Below are 22,356 nucleotides of genomic sequence, written 5' to 3'. Positions count from 1 at the left end.
AAAGCCCTTTACAGCTGTCACAGCCGCTCACTGCCTCAGTGCCTCCAAACGCTACTTGGCTCCTGAGCGTTGATGCATTTACTGTACTGGTAATTAATGCCGTTAGCTTTGTAATTAAAAAAAACAACTTTTTGCCTTTATACTTGGGGTGATAACGCTGCAAGTAAAAATTAATTAAAATGAGATGAATTGCCTTCAGTTAAACGAAACGGAAAGAGAGGGAAAGGAGGGGGCATGGATGGAGGGGAGGGGGTCGTGGTGGCAGGGAAGAGAGAACAAGGCACGCAGGAGCCCTGCTAATGAAGCAAAATGATGCTGTCGGCATTTTTAAAGATTCTCCCCTTGGCTATGGTACCTTCTGTTAGGTTCTGGGTTAATGGAGCCTAAAGCTATACGTCTGGCAGGGAAACTCTGAGAGTCACCATCACCCCATCTCTTTCATGAGGTCCACAAACGCATCCGCCCATGTTTGTTCAAGTCCCTCCTCCTCATCACCTGCCTACCCCCCACCTGGCTACAAGGGGTAATGGGCTGTGAAATTGGCTTTTCTATTATTATTAATTAGATCTGATGTCAGGCTTTTTGTTTTGGTTTGCTTCTGTTTTTCTCTCCCTAGCTAACTAAAGAAAAGACCTGGATCCCTGAGGGAGAGGGAAGACTCCTTACAACCTGATGCTTGGAGCCAGTCTTAGCAAATACAAGCCCTTTGGCTAGAGGCTCAGGGTCCTCCTCCCTAATTTACTAGCCAGGTGACTTCTCTGTTCACTGCTTAACTCCTTGTGTCCCTCAAGAGTCCCATCTTTGTAGCCAGATATCAAAGAGCTATGTGTTAGCAGGACAGATGAAAAGTAAGACTATGAAAGGCTGTTGCGTGGCAGTAGAAACCTAAGTGTTTCACAGAGTCCTGGACAAAAGACAAGAGCTTTATTGGATAGACTTGAATAGTTCAGATTGAGAACTACGTTTGTGTTCCATGTTTGGATTTAACTACAGTTATATACATCTCAATTCTTTACACTTAATATGCAGGATTTTACCAGATGAAGGAATAGAAAATAGGTGATCAGAATTTATCTGATCTTGCTGTTCAGAAAAACACAGGGTTACCCACCCATCTACCCTGTAGCACCCATTGCTTTTCAAACATGTCAGTTTGGGAACTTCAGAAGTTTCCCATGTACATACTGCTTCTCTGTAGACAGCAACCTACACAGCCCCCAGAAAGTAAATACATGAATTCCCATGGGGCCTGCTGACTCTACATAGCAAATAATAAATCTCCTTCTCAAGGTAAACTATCTATCCACAAATATTTGTCTACTCTAAAGTTAATACCACAGTATTTAAGTGCCCTGGGTCAAGTGGAAATGCTATTGCTATGAGAAAGAGCAGCAAGTCTGGCAAGTTCTCCTAAGACCTGAAATAACTAAGACTTGATATAACTTTAATGTTAACATGGCCTGAATGTAAAACTCATTATCTATAAAACTCTCAGCAGCCTTCCACACCAGTACTGCCCCTACGTTTTCTCATTTCCTCTACAGAGCACCTCATCACCATGACTTTTCACAAACCCACTACGCACTCCAGTCTGTAGGACTCCTAGCCAGCATCCATAAGGCCAAAGCAACAATTTCACAGGGAAACAGTCAGGCCCTGTGACAAAAATCAGAGATGTCTTGACCATTTATCCAGAGAAGCCTCTGCTGTCATCAGTTTGAAATTCTGTGAGCAACGGAAGGAGGAGGAAGAAGTCTTTCACAGAGGGTGGTGATGCACTGGAACAGGTTGCCCTGGTTGTGGATGCCCCATCCCTGGAGACCAGGCTGGATGTGGCTCTGGCAGCCTGGGCTAGTGGCTGGCGACCCTGCACATAGCAGGGGGGTTGAAACTAGATGATCATTGTGGTCCTTTTCAACCCAGGCCATTCCATGATATGATTCTATGAAAGGGACCACCTAACCCCTGTAATGGGAAGGTAGGACACTGTTCCCACATAACCTTCACCTCTGAATTCTGCAGCTGTAAGCAGCAAAACACACCATGAAGATGCTTTTGATTCTGCAGTGACTGATGCACTTTGAATTCCTGTTTATGACAGTAATGCCCTCCCTTGAACGCAGCACAACGCTTGCCCCAAATATTGGGAAGGGCTGGATGAATATGCTTTTTGTCTTCACTCTTGAGAAGGATGCTGGAGCTGCTAAATGTGTAGCACTGCTGTGACTGAGGACAAGTGTGAACACTTCTCAGTGAAACTTTTTCCCCACTTCCACTTTCTATTTGCTCACTTACCCAGAAGTGCAGTACAGTCATTGCCGTGGTGCAAAGGGACGGACTGCTGATCTGTCCTCCCTGCAAAGTTTCAGAGCCATGCACTCAGGCTAGAGAGTCACAGTCTTAGCCTACAGTCTGCCTGCTGGTTCTGGGCATCACAGCAACTCAAGAAGACACACTGTGCTGCCCTGACAGCTCCCTCCCATCAACATGACTGGATTTTTATAACTACACGGCAGATAACATCACTCATTCTCCTTTTGTAGCTCTGATGGTGAAAAGCAACACATGGAGATATCCTGGGGAGCTCAGTGTAAATGCTCCGGCGTTACTGCTTCAATTTCCCTGCCTTCACCCTTTCTGCGAAGGTAAACCTAGATTATTGGATTGAGAAAGATTGAGCCACAATCTTCAACATTACCAAATGAACTGAGTGAAACAACAAGTGACTCTGGCCCTTCACCAGCAGTGAGGCATTGCCTTGACCTTTGCAGGCTATTCAGGCTGTTCATTTCAGGTTATTTCTGAAACACAGGTGAGACCTTAGCCAGGTTGACAGCTCTGAAAAAGACAGTCAAGCAAGCGGAGCAAATCCATGGTGCTGGGGGAAAGTGAAAACCAAGAACATTGCTCCTGACCTTTTAAATGTGACTTTGCAGCCATAGTTTGGCTGAACACATAGCTGGGGCTGACGGTGCCTGCTGTCACATAGCAAACTCCTGCAAAGTTCCTTATGAGGTACCATGGTATGATCAAGAGTAGCAGTGCACCCCTGTCTCCGCCCCCATATCCAGTGCTGAGATGGCCCTTGCATGGCACACACAAACTCAGGGGAGACAGACACATGCAGCACTGCAGGGGATTTATGGATACTGTGCTACATGTCAGGGAAAGAGGATGGAGGAGTGAGGTGTGACTTTTCGAGAGTCCAGAAGAAAGCAGTGCTTTTCACTGGGGTAAGTCTCTCACTGTGACATACTACCCTTCACTTCAGATGTGTTACGTTTTACAGAGCTAAGGGAAATAAATAAAAGTAACAGTGATGCTTTTCTGGCTGTCATGGTAAATCAGGCATCTCTTCATTACAATCAATGGACTTCCACCAGTGGAAAGTTGATGTGAAAGAGATGACCATTAGCCCCAGCGTACCTAACCTGCCAGCCATCTCAAATCCCTCATGGATCCAAAAATCAGCTGTTCTTTGCTAGCTCTTAGAGGAACCCTGGGAAGAAAAAGCCTGCAGTCAGACTATAGCTGCTGAGGCATGACGCAAATTAGACGCCAATCTCACTTCTCTATAGCTGTGTCAGCTCCTGCAGGGCCAAGCATAAGACACTGAAAAAGCATGGAGAGTAGAGATAGTGAACCAAAGCTGGTACCAGTTAGTTCTTAAGCTTTGCTCCAGGAGCAAAAAGGTGCTATAAAGCCAAATGGCCCTGTTACCAAGAGACTCCTCCCAGGCAAACTGGAATTACTCCAGTCCTTTTGTAGTCTTAGTAGAGAGGAAACAGGGACAAGGAAAAGGCCTACCATCTCCTACTGTTCCTGGAATGGGTTATAGATCTTTGCCAGCCAGCCCCAAGTTTGTTTAGGGAAAAGCTGATGTTCACACCAACCTGTCTCCCCTTTAATAGCATCAAGTAATGCACAACTGTAGTCATGGGTGCAGTTTCTTAAATGAAGAAACCACATTTTTGCTGACTGCAGCCATCTGCCATAGTTGACAGGTGACCCACAGAAATTTTCCTTGGGAAAGCAAACAGTTGATGGAATACTTCAAGGTCCATCATCATTTCACATCACAGGAGAATATTAGCAATAAATAGACTTCTAAGCAACACTGTCTGGAGAAATCTCCTTCATCTGCACCAGTGAGATGGGTTCACTCAGGCAACTGGATCCCCTTCTTCTACACCAAGTAAAAGTGAGCAACTTGTCCATCCCATGGAGGTGAGCTGCTCTCAGAAAACTTATGCTGCAAGATGATTTGAATGCAGCTTCTGCCTCAGGGCTTTAATTGCAAAAACGTAGATGGCGCTGAGAACTCTATGTAGGGCTCTCCTCCATTTCTTCCACAGGTTTCCAGAGCACTCAGTGGGCTCATGAAGGCCAACATTTCAGGATTAAATGTGGTGACTACTGATAAACAGGAGACACAGACAACTGCATGGTGCTGAGGGAGAGAGGGAAGGAGGAAGGAGGGAAATATCCTAAGTAGGAAGGGAACCACAAGGATCACTGAAGTGCCAAACAGCACCACCCAAAATCCAAGCCCTATGTCCAAGAACGGTGTCCAAACACTCCTTGAATTCTCATAGCTCAGGGCCATGCCCACTGCCCTGTGCAGCCCGTTCCATGCCCACCGCCCTGTGGTGCAGACCCTGTCCCTCACCCCCAGCTGCCCTCCCTTGACACAACTCCATGCCATTCCCTTGGGCCCTGTCGCTGTCACACAGAGCAGAGCTCAGTGCTGCCCCTCTGCTCCCCTGGTGAGGGGCTGTAGGCATGATGCATGACAGGTCTGCCATCCATACACCCCTCCGGCCCAACGCTGTTTAGACCAGAGATAGCTGCAACACAGCACATCGTTGCTCTGCTCCCACACCAGCAGCCATAAACAGAAGACACTGCTTTAAGGCACAGCAAATTTGTCCTGTTTTTCGTCTCATACTTAATACCTAAGCCTCCACCTGCTTGAATCCTCTGCCACCATTACCAGGAAGCTGCTGGAGAGGAAACCAGAAAAAGAAGGACAGGGTAAAATACAGCAAACTGACAGGGAAAAATGTCCAAAAAGCTAGCCCAGAGGACAGGGGAGAATCGAGGTCTCCACAGATGAGTGCTTTTAATTATGAAGAGGGCTGAACGGCAAAGAGCTTATGCTAATGAGTAGTCTCTTTTAATCAGCTTATTTTTTATTTTTTGAAAAAAGCATTTTTTAACAGTCAAAATAGTTCTGAAAAATGGTAATTATTAGCAACGTGCTAACATAGAGAGGGTGGGCCAGCAAGCCAGAATTAGGGACTGAAGGAGACAGTGCTGTCAGATGCAGCACAGCATGGATGGGGCAGGAGGGCTCCTGGCTGTGGAAAGTGCCAGGCTAGGAGATGGCTCACAGCTTGGCCATCCTGGAACTGTGAACCTTCCCTCTCCTCCCTGCTCTAATTAATCCTATATTTTTGGCCACCACTGCTGGAAGTGATGGGGCACACTTCTTGGTCACACTTTGGCATGCAGTGGAGAGTGGAGAAATCTCCTCTTTATGGCCGCTTACTTTTGGCATCTTATCCTTTCCTCTGAGAAGTAACACTGCCAGAAACACGCAGGACTTCCATTCCCAACATGCCTTCACCACGCCCTGCTCACGTTAGCCGTTCTAACAGCCTGCCTGCTTCTCCAGACTGCACAGGACCCATGGATATGTCAAGCAGACAGTACCATGTGAAGCGAGCACCAGTTTGCAGTATCCTACTTTGTCTGAGGAAACAGAGCCAGGCGTGTGATGCCATCTGCTCCCGTAGGGCTGCCATCCTCATATTGCTCTGCACTTTGTATGATGAAAAGCACTACTAGACATCACTCTCCAACTCACAACACTGGGGCAGAAAAGAGGAAGGGGAGACAGCGCAGCCAGTGTGCCACATATGGTGGGGCGAAGGGAGAGAGTCGTAGAAAATAGACACCGAAGGATGGATAGAGCAATGGGTTCCCTGACTCTTTCATGCGAGGTGAAAGACTGTGATTTTCCCATCTGACAGCTGGTTTAAGGCAAAATGCTGTTCCAAGGTTTATTCTGCTCCCGTTTTGACTCCAGAATACAAAGTGGAAACTCTACAGCTGTCCCTGTCCCATATGGGGAGGGCTTCGAGCCACCAGACACAACGAGCCATCTTGGTGTCAACAGATTCAGCCCGAGGAGTAGACACTGAGCAAATGCCACTTGATGGCTGGAAAGCACCAGTATCACTCAACACAGCTTCTGTGCCAGACCTCAGCTCTGCTCGCCCTCTCCTGCTTCTCAGATGACAGCACCCTAAGGGCTTGTAACCAGTCAACATGATTTGCTTCAAGGAGCTTTCACCTCTGTGAAAAGTAAGGTACGGGCTGTAGATCTCATAGCAGTCAGGTATCAAGTTGGATTTGTAACTCCAGTTTCACAGGATGAGCCCTATGATAAAAACAGTAACACAAATTTTTGACCCATTCCTAAAAGATACTGCCTTTGCAAACAGTCACTGCACCAATGTGCATGGCATTAGCATAATAATTTGGTGTCAAAGCCTGAGGCCGTCGATGTGTATTTGTGCATGGCATATCATCTTCCCTTGTAATCCCCTGCTCTACTTTCTCGCCCCTGTGTTTGAGGGTAGGCATTTCTTTAGTGAAAGGAAGCAACTACAAAGCTGCTTATTTTAAAGCTGCATCTGTACGTTTTGGTGACCAAGGTTAGCTAACAAAAAATGATGTCTTGGGGCATCACAAATCTGAAAGGAATGTTCGTACCGATCTACAGTAACAACTGGAGTCAAGAGGCATCCAAAAAATAAAAAATAAAAAATAAAAGGCATTTTGTATCATTGGGCCACATTCTTCTACTGAGGCCATGATGAGGCCATGTTGATCCCCCCTCTGATGTGAGCTGCATGTGATTCAAGGGCATGAGGAGCTGGAGAAGTGAGGAAGATAAATGCAATGTAAACCCAATCCTGTGATCTCTGTGACTGCTAAACACCCTGTATCGTGTTGCATGATTCTTCTTCACAACATTTCCAAAGTCCTATCAATTCTCCATGCCATATTAGGTGAATTAGCAGTAATAGCTATATATATAGCTACACATTAGGAACAATCTACTGTACAAAAAGGAAAAGAAGACCCTTGTGCTGAAAGGCTACAATCTAAAGAGTGCACTAAATGCCAGAGCACATAACGTGAAACAGCCTAAATGGCTGCCTCCCACTGACAGGCAATGAGATTCCTATTAATCCAGTGCAGAGACAGAAAGTGTTAAATTCCATGTTAAAATAAATGACACCAACTGCGCACATTAATATGCACTAATAAAGACTGTTGCTAAAACAGGATTCTTTGTTCTGGAGCAAAATGCCTGAGTATTATGGGCAGGCCAAAACAAAAGTCCCTGTTGCCGTAGTGAAAGCTGGACTGGGATTATAAACAGGATTTTCAAAGCCTTTGCAACAAAATGTGCTGCTGGGACCAGTGGACTGGTGTCCCAGGGCTCAGCTACTCTCTTCTCATAATGGATGGACAAAAGCATCATGTAGGGCAGCTGCTTTCTATATCATCCAGTGGGTGTGCAGGCACCGGCTGCCTGCCTTGGGCAGTGGTGCAAGCTGAGCATAAAGCTGCACCATCTGGTTTGGATGGCCAGCACGAGCCCCGGCACAGCAGCGGGGCTTCACATGCACCAGGGAGAGAAAGGCAACCTCTCTTCTACCTGCGGGATGGGGAATCAGCAGCTGTGCGCAAAGCCAGCAGCAAGGAACAGCCCCCCAAAAGCAAATTAAATTGCAACACTTCAGCAGCAGTGGCAGCGCACCCCTCCCTGCCTCTGCCTCCGCTCCAGGCTCCCATCTGGAAGCACTGAGGGAGAGAGACATCAGAAAAGCCCACGTGGCCCCAGATGCTGCATCCGTGCTGGTGCTTACTGCCTACATCCAAGAGAGCCGGGGGGAGCCCAGCCTCACAACACTGCAGGCTACTGACCCCAGGTCCCCGCAGCCCATGGGGAGAACAAACTGCAAAGGCACAAATAGATGCTGCTTGTTGGCACCACAGAACCTGGTGAAGTGAATCAAATGGGAGTACAGCAACATAACAGCAGCCCTGTAAAGTTTTATTTCCAAACATTTAAAGTGTGTAAACATGTCTTTCTCTCTCTCTCTTTTTTCCCTTTTTTCAGAGTAAAGAGAGACAATCTCGCATAATATAAAACTAAGATGAAACCATAAGGGTAACCACATGCTTCTGCAGCCACGGGCACCTCAGCAGCCCCCCTTCTTCCAGCCCCCAATTAGTCACCCTTGCGAGGTCTGCTCAGCTCACAAATCATCCCCTTTGCACCACTCTGCCTCTCACACGTGTGAGATCTAAGCAGGGAATTAACAAGGTGCTGCTGCAAAGCAAGCAGGGATCCTGGCCCTGCTTCTGTACACCAAACAAACAGTGCCAGCAATAGGTAAATACAGCTATCCACCTGTAATCCTCACCGCCATTTAGCTGCGCTCCCACAACATCTACAAACCTGCTGCTGTTCCAGATATTTGGAAATGCTGCTATTAGCACTCTCATCTATTTCCACATGTTAAGAAAAGTAGGAAATGCCATTTATTTGTTAAAATTTTATGACTCATGGCTCACATCTCCTTATTCTGCCTTTAAAAGCACCCAGGCCTTGGTGAGAAATGACCAGCTGCAGGCAGCCCGAGCAGGCCAACGTTCATTAAATGTCTTATTCAACTCCAAACCTCATGAATTGTTTAACGTACAGCGGAGACAAAAGCCTTATTTCTTCATGTGTCAGCTCTTGTTAAGCAGCTCCCTGCCCATCTTGCTGCCGGCTATAAACAGGATTAACAACCCTCACAGTCACAGGCAGATGTGGGCAGAGGACACAGCGACATGCCTCGAATGCAGCCCCACACGTGGGGATCCTACGGGCACATCCACTGGGCACGCTGGTGTGTGTTCTCTCCTGAAGCAGGTGGATGTGCAGATCCAGGCCTGCCAGCACCAAGCTTGACAGGTGACAAACACACTTGTCCCAATTGCTATGTGATGCTCGTTCGCATGTGCTGCTGTTCCTGGACTTGTGCGTACATAAGGGAAATGGGAGATGTCCTCAGGTCTGAGACACTCACAGGGACAGTGCAGGGGCAGCCTCCCAGTTCACCAAGCTGGAAGGGACATCTCTTTGACACCGCTTTCTGCCGGGGCAGAGGAATGACACATCATCCTTCCTCCCTGCCTGTCTCTCTAGATGCAGAAATTCTGTCTACAGTGAGTGGATGCCATCCTCAGGAAAACGCCATCTGGAGAACATTACAGGTCCTCCTGGATGGACATCAGAGGACTGCAAAACCTGAAGCTAAACATCACTCGCGCCTCTTTCAGATGGTTCCTTAGAAGGCAGGGAACCTGAAAGACAAGCCTGGATTCAGGTGTTTTTTTCCTCACCAAAATCAGGAGAGACCTGTATTGCTGACCAAACACACTTATGTGTGTGTTATATTACAAAGTGAGTGACCAAAGCTATAGCATTTTTGCAATAGCAAGGGAAATCTTCAACTCTCAAGTTCATTTATTATTTGGGATTATTGACGTATTTTCTGGCAGCAAATAATCTTTTCCCAACACATTACACATACTGTGAGCATTACCGCCAGCTGTAAGCCCTACCGCTCCCTCCTACATACTGCAGGACTGTAACACCCGTATCGCTAGCAAAATCAACACAACACGAGCCAGGCATGTTACAGAAATGCTGGAAAATGTACAAGTTTATGCACAGATCAAACACAGGCTTACAAGAGGGCTCCATCAGAGCCAGCCAGCATAGCTCAGAGTGAGGCAGAAGCAATGGCACCCACTGCAGATAGGCAGCTCCAGGATGCGGACAGGAAGAGAAGTGCCACATTTATCCAGCTTGACCCAACTAACAGAGGATCAGGTAAAAAACAAAGCTTATGACTTGGATAAAAAGCTGGCAACACAAATGCAAATTTCAACAGAGCATTTCAAAACTGCCTTTGATGGAAATACTCATAGTAGGAATTTTGTTTTCATGAGCATTTGTTCTACCCAAACCACAGTACTTGCAGAGACAGAGGGCAGAAGGCTTGCAAACATCATCACGTCAAGCTTTGCTGTGGAATCAGAACGAAATACTCATGAATCTCCCTGCACACACACATCCCACCTTGATGGTCCCTCAGCCATCTCAGGGATCACCGGTCCCCATCTCTACACTGCCCACACTGAGCTTCTCTGCTACCCTTCCCCACATCTCCTTCCCCTCTGGTGCAAACCAAATGGCTCACAGCCCTGCAAGTACAATCTAGTCCCAGTGCTGTATGCATCTCCATCATGGTATACCATACTGTGCCAGCTCCCTACATTTCCACCACCCTTAAGGCTGCATCTCACAAAGCCTTACCCGCACAAGTAATCCCATTAAACTCAATGGGCTAGTTGCCTAAGAGCAGATTTACAGGATCACGCTCTTAAGTGCTACTAAGCTGTTCAGTGAAGGAACCTGAAGAGTCCCTCGCAGACTTCCCGCAGTGCCCTACGTCACTATTGGAACCTGGTGTTATTTTCAGGAGATCAAAGTCCTGTCAGGTCATGTTGGCTTCTATTAAGGGAAGCTGAGATGTTCAGCTGCACTTCTGGATGTCAGGCCTGTAAATAACTAGCTCTTACTGATGTGCTTCGCCTGGTGGGTTTTGCAGGGAGCTGTCAACTGGCACAGCTCAGAATCCAAAATAAAGTCTGATTTTCCCAACACTCTGAGGACACCAAGTTTTTGCATTTTGCCCAGACACAACCACTGCACCAGCAAAGGCTGAGCTCTCAGCACTGAGGTGTTTTGGGTATGCTGGGCCTGGCATATGAGTTTTGAGAGCTTCCTGCATGGCTATTCTTCCTTTGCTTTCAAAACACTTTTGCACCTACGTATGCTTCTTCAGACGACAGAAAGAAGATACATGGGGAAATGGGAACAAAATGTACACGCTCTTCATATTGAAGCAGGCCCAGTATAATGGTATAATTAATAAACCTTAGCAGACCTCTATTAATAGCTCCTGGCACCTGAGCACGAAGTGCAGCTGGGATTTTGCCAGGGCTCATGACACTGGAAGGGGTAAAATTTTTTGCTTACTGTTCTATTTGCCAGCAGACATTGCCACGCTTCATCAAACTTCACATTTCAGAGGCAGGGAAGGAGAGCGGGGGGCCAGGGTGGATAAGAGATGGGGACGTCCTGGCCTGTGGCTGAACGCATTGTGACGGCTTTACAAGCAGAAGGGCTGGATGAAGTCATGTTGCAAAATTACTTGTCCATTCATGCGTAGGTCTGAGAATGAATCCTATACAACTAAATTAAATTTAAATTATCATACGCCAAATTGACATTAATATTCAGGGCAAAGGATCATTTTTTGCAGGCAGCACATTGATTTAACTTTAAATACCAGTGAATTCCTCCTGCTTCGCCGGACACCAACGGTGCATTCCCTCATGGCCCATCATCCTGCATAATGCCAGCTGGGCCACGGTGAACTGCCAGCATCCACCCGCACCTCCAGCTCATCCTGGGACAAACTCACCCAGCCCTGAAACTACACAGACTCTGCAGCAAGGAGGCTTGCTGGGGCAGATAACATTTCTCCTCTCCCTTTTCCTTTGTGCATCCCTTCCCAAAACCACTTTTCCTGGCTGACGGGGGCTGTTGATCCCCATGTGGGCAGCTTGTGGGGTCGTGCAGCGCCAGGGGTGGGCTGAGGGCTGCCACCAGGCAGCTTTCATTGCTCCCTCTGGATTTCATTGCTAAATGCCTCAGACCTTGTAGTACCATGCTCATTTGGCACTGATGCTTCAGTCACTTAATTTTCATTTTCAAAGGTGCCTCTGAATTTCTTCTCCCCCACTTTGCCTGCTTTCCTCTCTCTCCTTTTTCCCTCTACACATTTTGACTCAATAGTTTTCCTTGAAATTGTCTAAACTTGCTGTTTATTTCTTGCCGTCTAGCACGCTGTGATCTATCTTTTATTGTTAATATTTTTTTCTCTGCAGCGTCCCTGTTGCCTGTCTCCGGGTTCATTCTGTTCCCTCTTTTAGCAGCACTATATTTCTCCTCTCAGTATTTTTGCTTAGCTCTATTAACTTTTATTTATTTTTCTTTCACTCCTTCACCATGTTTCTTTTCTTAGTTGCTGTGCACCATCTGTATATCTGTTTCTGCCTCTCCTATGCTCCCACAACTCGATTATTCCCCGATTGCCTTTCATCACCACAACCCCATGACTCCCTTTCCTAGCGCAAGCTATTGAGGGCTGGCCATGCCCCCACCTAGGGGGGTCCTCTCTCCAGTTGCCAGCTGCTGCCTGTGAAAAATACCTGTGTGGGGGTGTGACACCATGAGCTCTGGCAAGGCAAAGCGACTGGGAGTGCCTGAGTCAAAGAGGGAGATGTAATAAGAGATGATAAAGTTAGTGGATGCTGTGGCAAATCATGAACACTTGTAATCCTGCATTTGCTAAGAGAGGGGAAAAAAAAAAAAAAAAAGGAAGAAGTCCCACCTCTCCTTGGCATGTTTTACATGGTTTTGAATATCTCATTTTGCAAACAAATTAGTTTCTCCTAACATGGGTTAGAAAACTAAAAATAAGCCTAAAAGTGGAAGCATAAACTTAGCCTTAACTGAGTAATCCCAACTGATGCCACCAAAATAAACAAAATTCCCAATGTAAGGAGAGAGGTGCTGCAAGGAGGCATCAATGACTTCTCTGTTGATGTGGTCCTGCCTTCCCCTGTGCCTACTGCAATTAGGGGAACAGCATGAACTGAGATACCAGAAAAGCATCATCATGCTCCCACACTGTGTCCACTCGCTGCAGCTTGTGTGCATGAGGAAGGGCAGCAGCAGGGGAGGACAGAAAGGATGTGCCTGTAGACATCCTTTCTCGCTCCTGAGGCTGCTCCTGTGTTTACCAGGGGAATAAGGGAGGGTTCAAGCTGGACCCAATCATCTCTATTTTGGTGCATGGGCTTCACTGTCCACACAGGACAAATAGGGATGTGCATATGCCCAGCACACCCCCAGTGACCCTCTCCTCCCAAGCCCTACTCGTAAGCGAGTGCTTGCCAGCTGACTGGGCAGCCTGTGGGGACCTGCACTTGCCAGGCCCACCTACGGAAAATGAGGCAGCGGTGAGAAATGAAGTTCATTTTCTTGCCTTTTCCAGATTCAGATTGGAATTCATCAGGGTCACAACAACATGGATTGCAGCCAAGGAGAAAGGTTATTGGTGTGCCTCTAAGAAATAAAAACAAAGCCAAGAGAAAAACAAGCCAGCGCACAGGCAGCGGCGTGGGAAGGATGGAGAAATGCCATCCATGCATTCCAAGTTAACAGGAATGGGCCCAAATCTCACTGGAGGTTCAAACAAAGACCCAAAAGAAAAGCCCTGCCACAAACCTGGAGGTCTGCTAATGTGGCTCTGAGTCTGAACATCATTAAGGATTGCTTATGGATAGCTGTGGTATGTTAGGATGGCAGATAAAATGAATCTGCCATTTTGGTATATCTCTCCCTTTTTCCTGGAATATCTTCATGACACCACGAATTTCTGAATTTCATAACAGGGAATTTGGGAGCATATTCGTGTCTTCATGCATACACACATATGCGTGTATCTGTGAACGCTCATATGCATGCAAATTTACATGCATGCACAAGTACAAACCCACAGGTTCTCTCACTGGCTACACATACGACTTGCTGGGCTTCCCTGCATCCCAGTCTGCCGTTTGTGCCCTACAACGCTTTGCTGTTCCTTCACTTCACGGTTTGCTCTGCCATCCCCTGTTCTCATTATCCTCAGCCTTATGGAGCCCGGCTATCCCCCCCGGAGGCTGTTCAGCACAGAAATTTGTGCTTAGCTGAATTTTCACCGTAGCTTTGCAATTCACCTTTACAAAAATAAACTCTCCTACGTGGAACTTTTGCAATCAGCAAAGAGACCAGAACAAACAAATGGAAAAACAGTCCCGTCAGCGATTCTCTCGCCATGTAAATCGCACGCTCCAAGATGGTGTAAGAAAAGGGCTACCAATCCGTAGAGTGGCTGCGTTGGGCCCAGCACTGATGCTCCTCTCCCGCTCAGCCGGCGCTCCCCTGTTTATCCGATCTTATGCAATAAAATGCGTAATTAATTTCTAAACGCTTCCGTTGAACGGTGCAATTTGTCAAGTCGAGTTGTTAATAGAATTAAGCTTTTTATCAGCGATTAGCAAAAGAAGGTAAAAAAAAAAAAAAAAAAAAATTAATTACGGAATTGTATGCCTCCCTGCTTCAAAGCCAGGTTTGGGATTAAATGTTTGATAAAGGTTCCCTGGCACATTATAAAACATTTAGCAAAAGCCGCTTTCCCCATGGTGTTTTCTGCAAAACAGCCTCCGTGCAAAAGGGGGGCTGGGGTGGGGAGGGTACTTGATCACACGCCTGGTGGAGGGCTGGCCTGCAATCGGGCAGAACTTATTGTATGGGAACACCTCCGTATTGTGTGCTGCTGGCACTGCTGACACCGGCACTGCTGGCACTACCTGCCCCCACTGCTGCTCCAGGGGTGTTTAGGTAACCTACAGGGAGTACAGAGGATGCTGGCCAGCCAGAGGCATCAGCACCTGGCCCTGACTGCAATGGAAGGGCTGATGCTGCGCAATGGGAAGCCTCCTTTGCTCTCTCTGTCATTCCATACTTCGTGGGGGTTTGAAGTGCAGACCCACAAATAACACTGAGGGATGAGACCCTTCCTCTGCAGCACACCCAGTGCTGGCCCTCACTGCACGAAGAACGTGCCCCAGCCTGCAAACTCACAGTGTGACAGGCGCTATCTCCACAGTGCAAAAAGATGGGCTGAGCCTCATCCTCTCCTATGGGCCCACCTGGGCAAGAGCAGGGCTATGGCAGGACTGCTAAGCCATATGTAGGGCCAGGAATGCCACTTAGGCCCTATGCTCCCTATTACTGGGGACAGAAGTATGCCATCTCCATTCCTCCTGCAAGTGGTACGTTGGCTGTCTCTCCCTGACCTCTAATAGATGCTCCTGAAAGCCGTGTGCATGGTCTGGTTTGGGAATACAGTCCAGATCTCTGATGCTCTCCCAAAAAGCACAGACTCCATTTTTCCATGGACCCACACAGGGCCTGCTGGCAGCAAAGCAAGAGGCCCCTCAGAAGGCAGCTTAGGGGGGGAGCAGCGAGCCAACGAGAGGAGAGACACCTCAGCAGAGCCTTAAGGCATGGTAGGGGCTAAATACTGACAACGCTTATGTTTCCACACACAGCAGCTTAATTAGTGGCACGAATCCTTCTGACACCTCCATTTCACGCTGTCGGTACAGCAAGCTCCATAATATGCAGAATTTCTGGCAGCTCAGCACATGCGCTCTGCCATGGCTATGTGATATGCAGGAAGAAAATGAGAAGATGAAATCTCAAACCTGATCTCTGATCCCACTGGCAAGATAAAGTCACAAAGATAATTGGACTTTCAGGTGCTTCACATCCCCCCAAAAAACACAGGAAGAGAACACTGAGCGCACTCTCACAGCAGCCCCACGTTCTTGTTCCCGTTCTCAGTGGATCTGCCCTCTGTGGCAGCCTCTCACCTCTGTGCATTAGCAGCCACGATCTGAGCAGGAGCAATTACTGACTGACCTAGGAAAGACAGCAGTGCTGATGAACTACTGCCAGGAGACTACCAAACACAGGGTCTAGTTCTTACGGTGCATCTCTATTTAAATGCAACTCACAGTTTACTGTCTATTATTTCCTTCAAAGACTCATCAGCTATCCAGGATATTGGGTAGGATTCTTTGTTTGTTGGTTATTCGACCTAAATTATCATACGCTCAGTGAGCTACTCTTCACCCCTTGAACCAGACTTGTCAATTCCTCCCTGTTTCTCTCTTTCCTAGCTGTTTGCATCCTTCAAAAGCTGGTGGATTGTTATAATTCATGTCCCGTCTTAAGTTGCCACTTAGCCAAGCTAGACATATTTAGTTCCTTTAATCTTCTTCCCTAATAAGTCAATCCCTCAGCCCTTTAATCATCCTAGCTGCTGTTCTCTGGATTCTCTCTGATTTGTCTGCATCCTCTTGGTGTCAAGGTGCCTAGAAGACAGAGCAGCATTGTAAGCTGCAGCAAGCCACCCATTTCCAATGGGTGTAATAGCACAGGCCAGTTTCTTTCGGGCTTACTTTTTTTCCCCCACTGCTACACCCTATCCCCAGTGCAGTATTCTCCAGTTTCTTGAGATAATGTGCTGGTTGCTATAACCTGGTGTTTTCCTTTTACCTGTGCCCATCTAAGCATGGCATTTCACTCTGTCAGTGCACTGCAACTGATTTGCCCTGTTTTCCTTTAGAAAAATAGCCTGAAAGCCAGCCTCCAATGCCTTTCTGGTACTGCATCCCCCTATTTGGAATTGCTCTGTGATGGCTGAAAAGGGTTGTGATAGGAAAAAGGCAGACCCACCACTCACTTCACTAATGACTTCTGCTCTCCCCAGGCATGCTTTTTATTCACCTTGCGTGAGTGTCATGCTGAAGTTTCAGCTGTTTGAGGTCTTAATATGGAAACATTTGAATGTTATGACAAGGAGGGAATAGAAGATTTAGGAGCTTCAGTTTGGATATTGGCCTATGGAGTCCGACTGTGAAAATTCTCTGCACTCAGTGCTCCATAGAAGTGGAGTGCTACTTCCTTTCCCATGCAAATACTTGAAGAAATCAAGTATTGCAAAACGTATTCTGCTTTTGTTTAACAGCTATACATAAAAAATAATTTGCTTCACAGATTTCTGCCAAGTGTAGCTGATATTTTGATTCAAAACTGCTAAGTGGTTTTTCACTTCTACTTCCACTAAAAGAATCCCCAAACCAAGTTCAAGGATCCTCAGCGATTCTGAGTTCTCTTCTTTAAACTGCCATTTCTTCTGAACAAGATACCACAGACAGAACCTTATTTTGCTTTCTCTTAAGCCTCTATCTACATTCTTTCCCGGCAGTAAACACGTGTTGCAAGTCTCTCTCTGTGAAAGCTTATTATTCTCATTAGTAAAAGAAAAAGCGCTTGCAGAGGCAATAGACATTTGGGGGAGGGAATGCAAAAGTTAGTTTCCTCTGGGAAGTTTCATTGTCAGGCCCCCTGAGTCTTCTCAGCCACATAGATGGATATGCCAGCCTGTACACATAACAAGGACAGAACTATATTTTCCTGTTGATTTATACTAGAAAACATACCAGTGTGTGTCACATTGATTTAAACTAAATTATCCAAAAGAGAATAAATAAATAAATACACGCTGCTCTGACAGTTCTGCGTGGGAGGTCTCTGCCCATCGCCATTTAAGCTGGGTAGAACGCTTAAATAGGTGCACAGCTTTGCAAAACGTGACTCACATACTCACACATGCTGGGTGCTCCCCAGCCCTCAGTCCTACTCTGGAAGAGGAGAAAGGACAGCGCAGGGTTTGAAGAACTTTAGAGTTCAAGTACCTGTTCTGTCAGGCCGTGAGCTTAGTTAGCAGTGATGCTGCTGTGGCGCTTTCCAATGGGATGTGAGGACAACCTCCCCAGGTTACGAGCACCTTCTTCCCAAGGGAAACGGCAAAAGGTGAAGACTACAGCAAAAATCTGCGTGTTGCTCAGACACTTGTGCCAGTGACCAAATAAAAAAACCCAAAAAACTACACATACACAAAAACCCTCTTCTTAGGCAGATAATCTTCTAGCATTTCTGTCATTTTATTTTGGGCAAGCAATTTTATGCTTTGGCTATTGAATGCTCAATAATTTTGCAAGGCAGTTCTCTAGCCAGTTTCAGTGCCATAGAAAAAGATGTGGGTGTTCAATTCATGTCGCTTCAAATATTTAGGACGCGATTTCAGCTTGAATCACGTAAGCTTTTCTCATACAAAAGCCCTTTCCCTAGCAGCTGGGGAGGGCCAAGGGTGGCTGAAAGAAGCTCTAATCAAATGTTTCAAGAGAAACTGGCTGATAGGCACTGTGGTACAATTTATAGCTGTCTGGATGCAGGTACTGTAGTTTTGCAATCATGCTAGCTATCAATCAAGCTCTATTCTACTGGTCTTTTACGCCCTGTATTCCAAACTCCAAGCCTAGTTTCGTCAGTGGAAAAAAGTGTTTTGGTAATTGCAGATGATTATCCTACTGGACACTTTCATGTATCATAGCACATTTGGGCAGGAATGATAGGCTTGGGGTAAAACAGATCTGGGACTCAGAGAGCAGGGCAGCACTATGAGGCACTGGTACAGCTGGGAGGTACGGTGGGAGAGCAGGAAGGGAGCAAAGCACTCATCCTCACAGCTGCCCAACAGGGAAGTGAGCTGCTATGAAGGCAAAAGCCTCACATCTTACAATGGCAGAACTTCACAACGCTTTCCCTGACACCCTAAACTCAAAGATGCATCACAGCTGTGCCATTTTCTTTTCAACACCCTTGACCATCTTGTAGAGAGTTCCACTGATATTCAGTGCTCCTGTTGCTGACACAGTCACCAAACACCAGTGACAGGAGCCCTGCCACTTCATCTCTGCCATCCACCTTTGTTAAGCTGCCGCCTTAGAAACCTTCCCCGTGGCATGGAGAGCACAACTCTCGAGCAGCTGTTGGCCGTTTCCACAGACTGCTGTTCTCCACAGCAGCAAAGATGCAGATACTAAAATGCTGCCACTCCCAACAAGCACCCTGATAACATTCCAAGCTGGAGGAGATGTCCCCTCAGCCTGCTGGGAACAGGCTAAAGTGTTGGTAGTACCCCCTGAGATGGACACTGCGAAGGCAAAAACCTTGCCTGCCGGTTAAGTCGGGAGTGCCTGAAGTACCAGGGTGAGCAGCAAATCCAGGTACCAGAGCTCACCTCAGCAGATGAAAGCCCAGGGCCATGGTTTGGCAATGATGTCCTAGGAAGAGATTTATGCTGTCAGTCCAAAGACCAATGGATAATTTTCAAAAGGCCTTTCTAGAAATTATTTTAAAATTGCTTCACAAGTTCTGCTCCCACATATCGCGCAAGCAGAAAAGCCCACCATATTTTAGAGTTCATTATCATTTGAATTTGTGATTGGAAAGTGGGGAGATATTCAATGCAGACAATTCTGAACTGGCTAAGGGATGGTGTGGCTGCCGAGTTCATTGTGAGATTGTATTTTGTTTTATAACCTAACAAACTTGCATCTGCCTCTTCCACGATGCAGTAACTCTTTGAATCTCCATGCGTGCCAGGATGTGCGAGGCTCACAGAACTACCATCTGTTTCCCTGTCATAAGCAGCCCAATGGTGTGCATGCCGCTGAAACAACAGGCCGCGTTGGTAATAGGCTTTATTTTATTTCTGCCGCTGCTTTGCATGGATCAATTATACCTGTTCCACACTTTGATAAGAGATTCCCCACTGACGAGGCCACGCTTGCCCTGCTGCAGCTAGGCACAGGCCCTTGCTGTTCCTGATGGCAGGAAAGCTGTTTTATCCTCCCATGCCTGTTGCAGAGCCAAACACCAAATTTATGATGCACTACAGCCCATCATGCTCTGCCCTTGCCTCTCTCCTGCCCTACTCCGTCAATGTCCCATTCCTCCTGTTACTACAAAACACCTTTGTGTTACTGCTCCAGCTTGGCTCTGTGCATGGCTCCCCAGCTCTGAAACAGCTCATGGTTCTCTCAATCCTGCACCTCCCCACCAGATCCTTCCCTCTCCCCATAGCAGTCCCATAAACACAGGCAGCTGTCATTCTTGCAGGATGCTGGCCCTCTTGTGCCCCCCTAGAAAGAGAAGGAGCACAAGCTCAGGGCCAGGGGAGATGTTTTTCTCTACATAGAGCTTTGCAGGGAGGAGGAGGGGAAGCCTGCACTGCTGGCTGAGGGAGGGAGATGGAGCCAGCCTAAGGCAGATTCCCCCGCTCCCCAGGAGAGCTTGCGTTTGGCTTCACCTTCTCCTTGGGGTCGCAATTACTCACAGCGTTAACACAAGCTCAACCCCAGCCCCAACAGGCAACGTCCCCCTCCCCTCCACTCCACACAAGAGGAAAATTGTGGAGAAATGCTACTTAATTATCACACCACGTAACTAATTAAAAGCTGAATGCTTGCGTGTGGTATGCTAATGGGGCATTAGAGAGCCAGTCTGATTTGGTAAAGAGACACAAGCCCCCTCTTTCCCTCTTCACCTTACTTCAGGAGCTCCAGGCTGACAGGCACCTGGGATGAAGTGGGAATTTATTATGCTGTGTTCGAGTTCACAGGTTCACAGAGGGCAACAAGGTCGAGCAACGCAATTGGTACAAAGGAAGAAATCACCCGGGCAGGAGCTAGGAGCAGGTTGTGTCGTGTTTGCTATGGAAATTACAAACACAGTGGGGTTCTATATGCACCTGAAAGCTCCTCTTTATACCTTTATGGGTACTTGGTAGGAAATTGGAAAGTCTCTGGGAAAAGATGCCTATGTTGAACACCGTCCCACTAAGACAATACATCACCCAGCACTTAGCCAGCTCTCTCCCTTCATTTGATGCTGTGCTACAAATCTATGCTTGCTTATCCATTTACAGCTTGAACCACTGAACTGTTCTCATTAAGCAAGAAGCTACTGGGTTTTTCTTACTCACCATGGTGCTCACACATCAACCCAGAGATCTGACTCCTGTTCCTGTTCCTTCAGAGCACCTGCATGCTGTGACGTGTTCCATCACCCGCAGACCTCTTTTGTGACCATCACAATGACTCGAGGCATGGGCAGGGCTACAGCACCCAGTGCACAGCTAGACGTGCCCCAGAACTGGCTCTGCCTATATTTTCTTCCTGCAGGTTTCCTGCTGCCCACTCGTCCTTCAGGTGCCTGCCAGCTGTATTTGCCAAACCCACGGGTACCCAGATGCTCCCCTTCACAAATCCTGCGATGTGTGCGATGAGCCATGTTCCTCCACAAGATACATCACAACCTACTGTTTACCAGGGTTTTTGGCAAGCAAAGGCAAATAACCCCCTTGCCAAGCAGCTACAAATCACTTCTTCCTGGCTGGAATCTGATTGCAAACTCTGTTCCCCCTCTCCCATCTCCAACTGAAAGAGGCTTTTAGAAGTTTATTTTCCAATCGCTAGCCCAGTGCCCTGTCCCTGGCTGATGTGGCACTGTCCTGGGTGCCCACAGTCCCTGGCTCTACTTCAGGTACCTCAACACCACAGCTAAGGGACATCCTGACCCAGTAGAGACCCAATCATGGGTTGTTGGGAAGGCAGGAGCTCAATCACAGCGCTCAAGAGTGAGGGAGCTGAGTCTGAGCTCTTCCCACCAAACTCATGCTGTTTCCTCACAGCTGGTCTGTCACTGCTCATCACCTACTCTCCAGAAAAGGATCTGCTCCTCCTCACCTCCGTGCAGTAACAGCAGCTCTCTTTGGCGAGCTTTCTCCAGCCACCTGAGCTCAGCAGAGTGATCTCCTCATCCCCTCACTGTTCTCCTGCCATCTCTGTCACTTCAGACTTGATCCGTGACCATTCAGGTTTGGCACAGCAGACTCACACGATGCCTCAGCCGATGCTTGACCCTCTCTCCTCCACCACCCAGTTTGGTCCCAAACCATCAGCCTTACTTTATGGATCACCCCAAAGCCCTGGTCTGTCAGAACGACTTCAATTACAGCAGTGATGGGCCCCATGCCACCAGCAGCATCCGCAGCCTTCCAGCGGCTGACAAGGACTAATTAGGAAATGAAACATTAGTTAAGTCGCTCTCAATTAGGGCCAGGATAACGTTTTCCTGGCAGCACTGGGGCGCTTTAACTGCTGGTCCCATGATGACTGTGAGCACATCAGACTTGCTGAAGGAGCTTTAATGTTTAACATATGTTGGAGGATTACAGAAACCCTCTCAGCTGTGACATTTCTGTGTGCTCTCTGCTCTTCCTTTCCCCTGTAGCAAACAGTGAATGCTGCAGTACAGGAAAGCAAGAAAGATGCTCAGAGCAATTACAAGTATGACATGAATCCATGCACATGTATATGTATACATATGCACAAATAGTATATATACAAAATATATACAAAATACAGTCCTCTGAATACATACACTGCACATTTTAATTAAACAATCATTATTCCCTCCTCTAACACCAGAATCAGATACAACAGACCGCTGTCCCAAGATGAAAAGCATCAGAAAAGCCCAAGGGCTTCCTAGCACAAACAAAAGGGGAAGAAAAAAAAAGAGAGAGATAGAACCCAGCAGTGAGGTCAAGAGAGAAGCAA

General features: G+C 47.2%; 1 protein-coding gene across 5 annotated transcripts in view; it reads right to left on the bottom strand.

The window, feature by feature from the left end:
* The window catches only part of LSAMP (limbic system associated membrane protein), a 965,192-nt gene that overhangs the window by 207,122 nt on the left and 735,714 nt on the right, over window positions 1-22,356 (bottom strand). The window contains exons 1-2 of one of the 5 annotated variants that reach the window (XM_090150539.1): window positions 20,718-20,748; window positions 18,972-19,014 (exon numbers count right to left, since the gene is read on the bottom strand). The exons of the other annotated variants lie outside the window; for them this stretch is intronic. Coding sequence (XP_090006665.1) covers window positions 18,972-19,014; window positions 20,718-20,733 — 59 coding nt within the window. The 5' untranslated portion in view covers window positions 20,734-20,748. Of the gene's footprint in view, window positions 1-18,971; window positions 19,015-20,717; window positions 20,749-22,356 lie in introns of those variants that run through there. 5 annotated transcript variants of the gene reach the window in all.

This window comes from Phasianus colchicus, chromosome 1 (genome assembly GCF_987193195.1).
Source record: "Phasianus colchicus chromosome 1, bPhaCol1.hap1.1, whole genome shotgun sequence".
Taxonomy (NCBI): domain Eukaryota; kingdom Metazoa; phylum Chordata; class Aves; order Galliformes; family Phasianidae; genus Phasianus; species Phasianus colchicus.
This window is presented reverse-complemented; position numbering and strand designations above follow the sequence as displayed.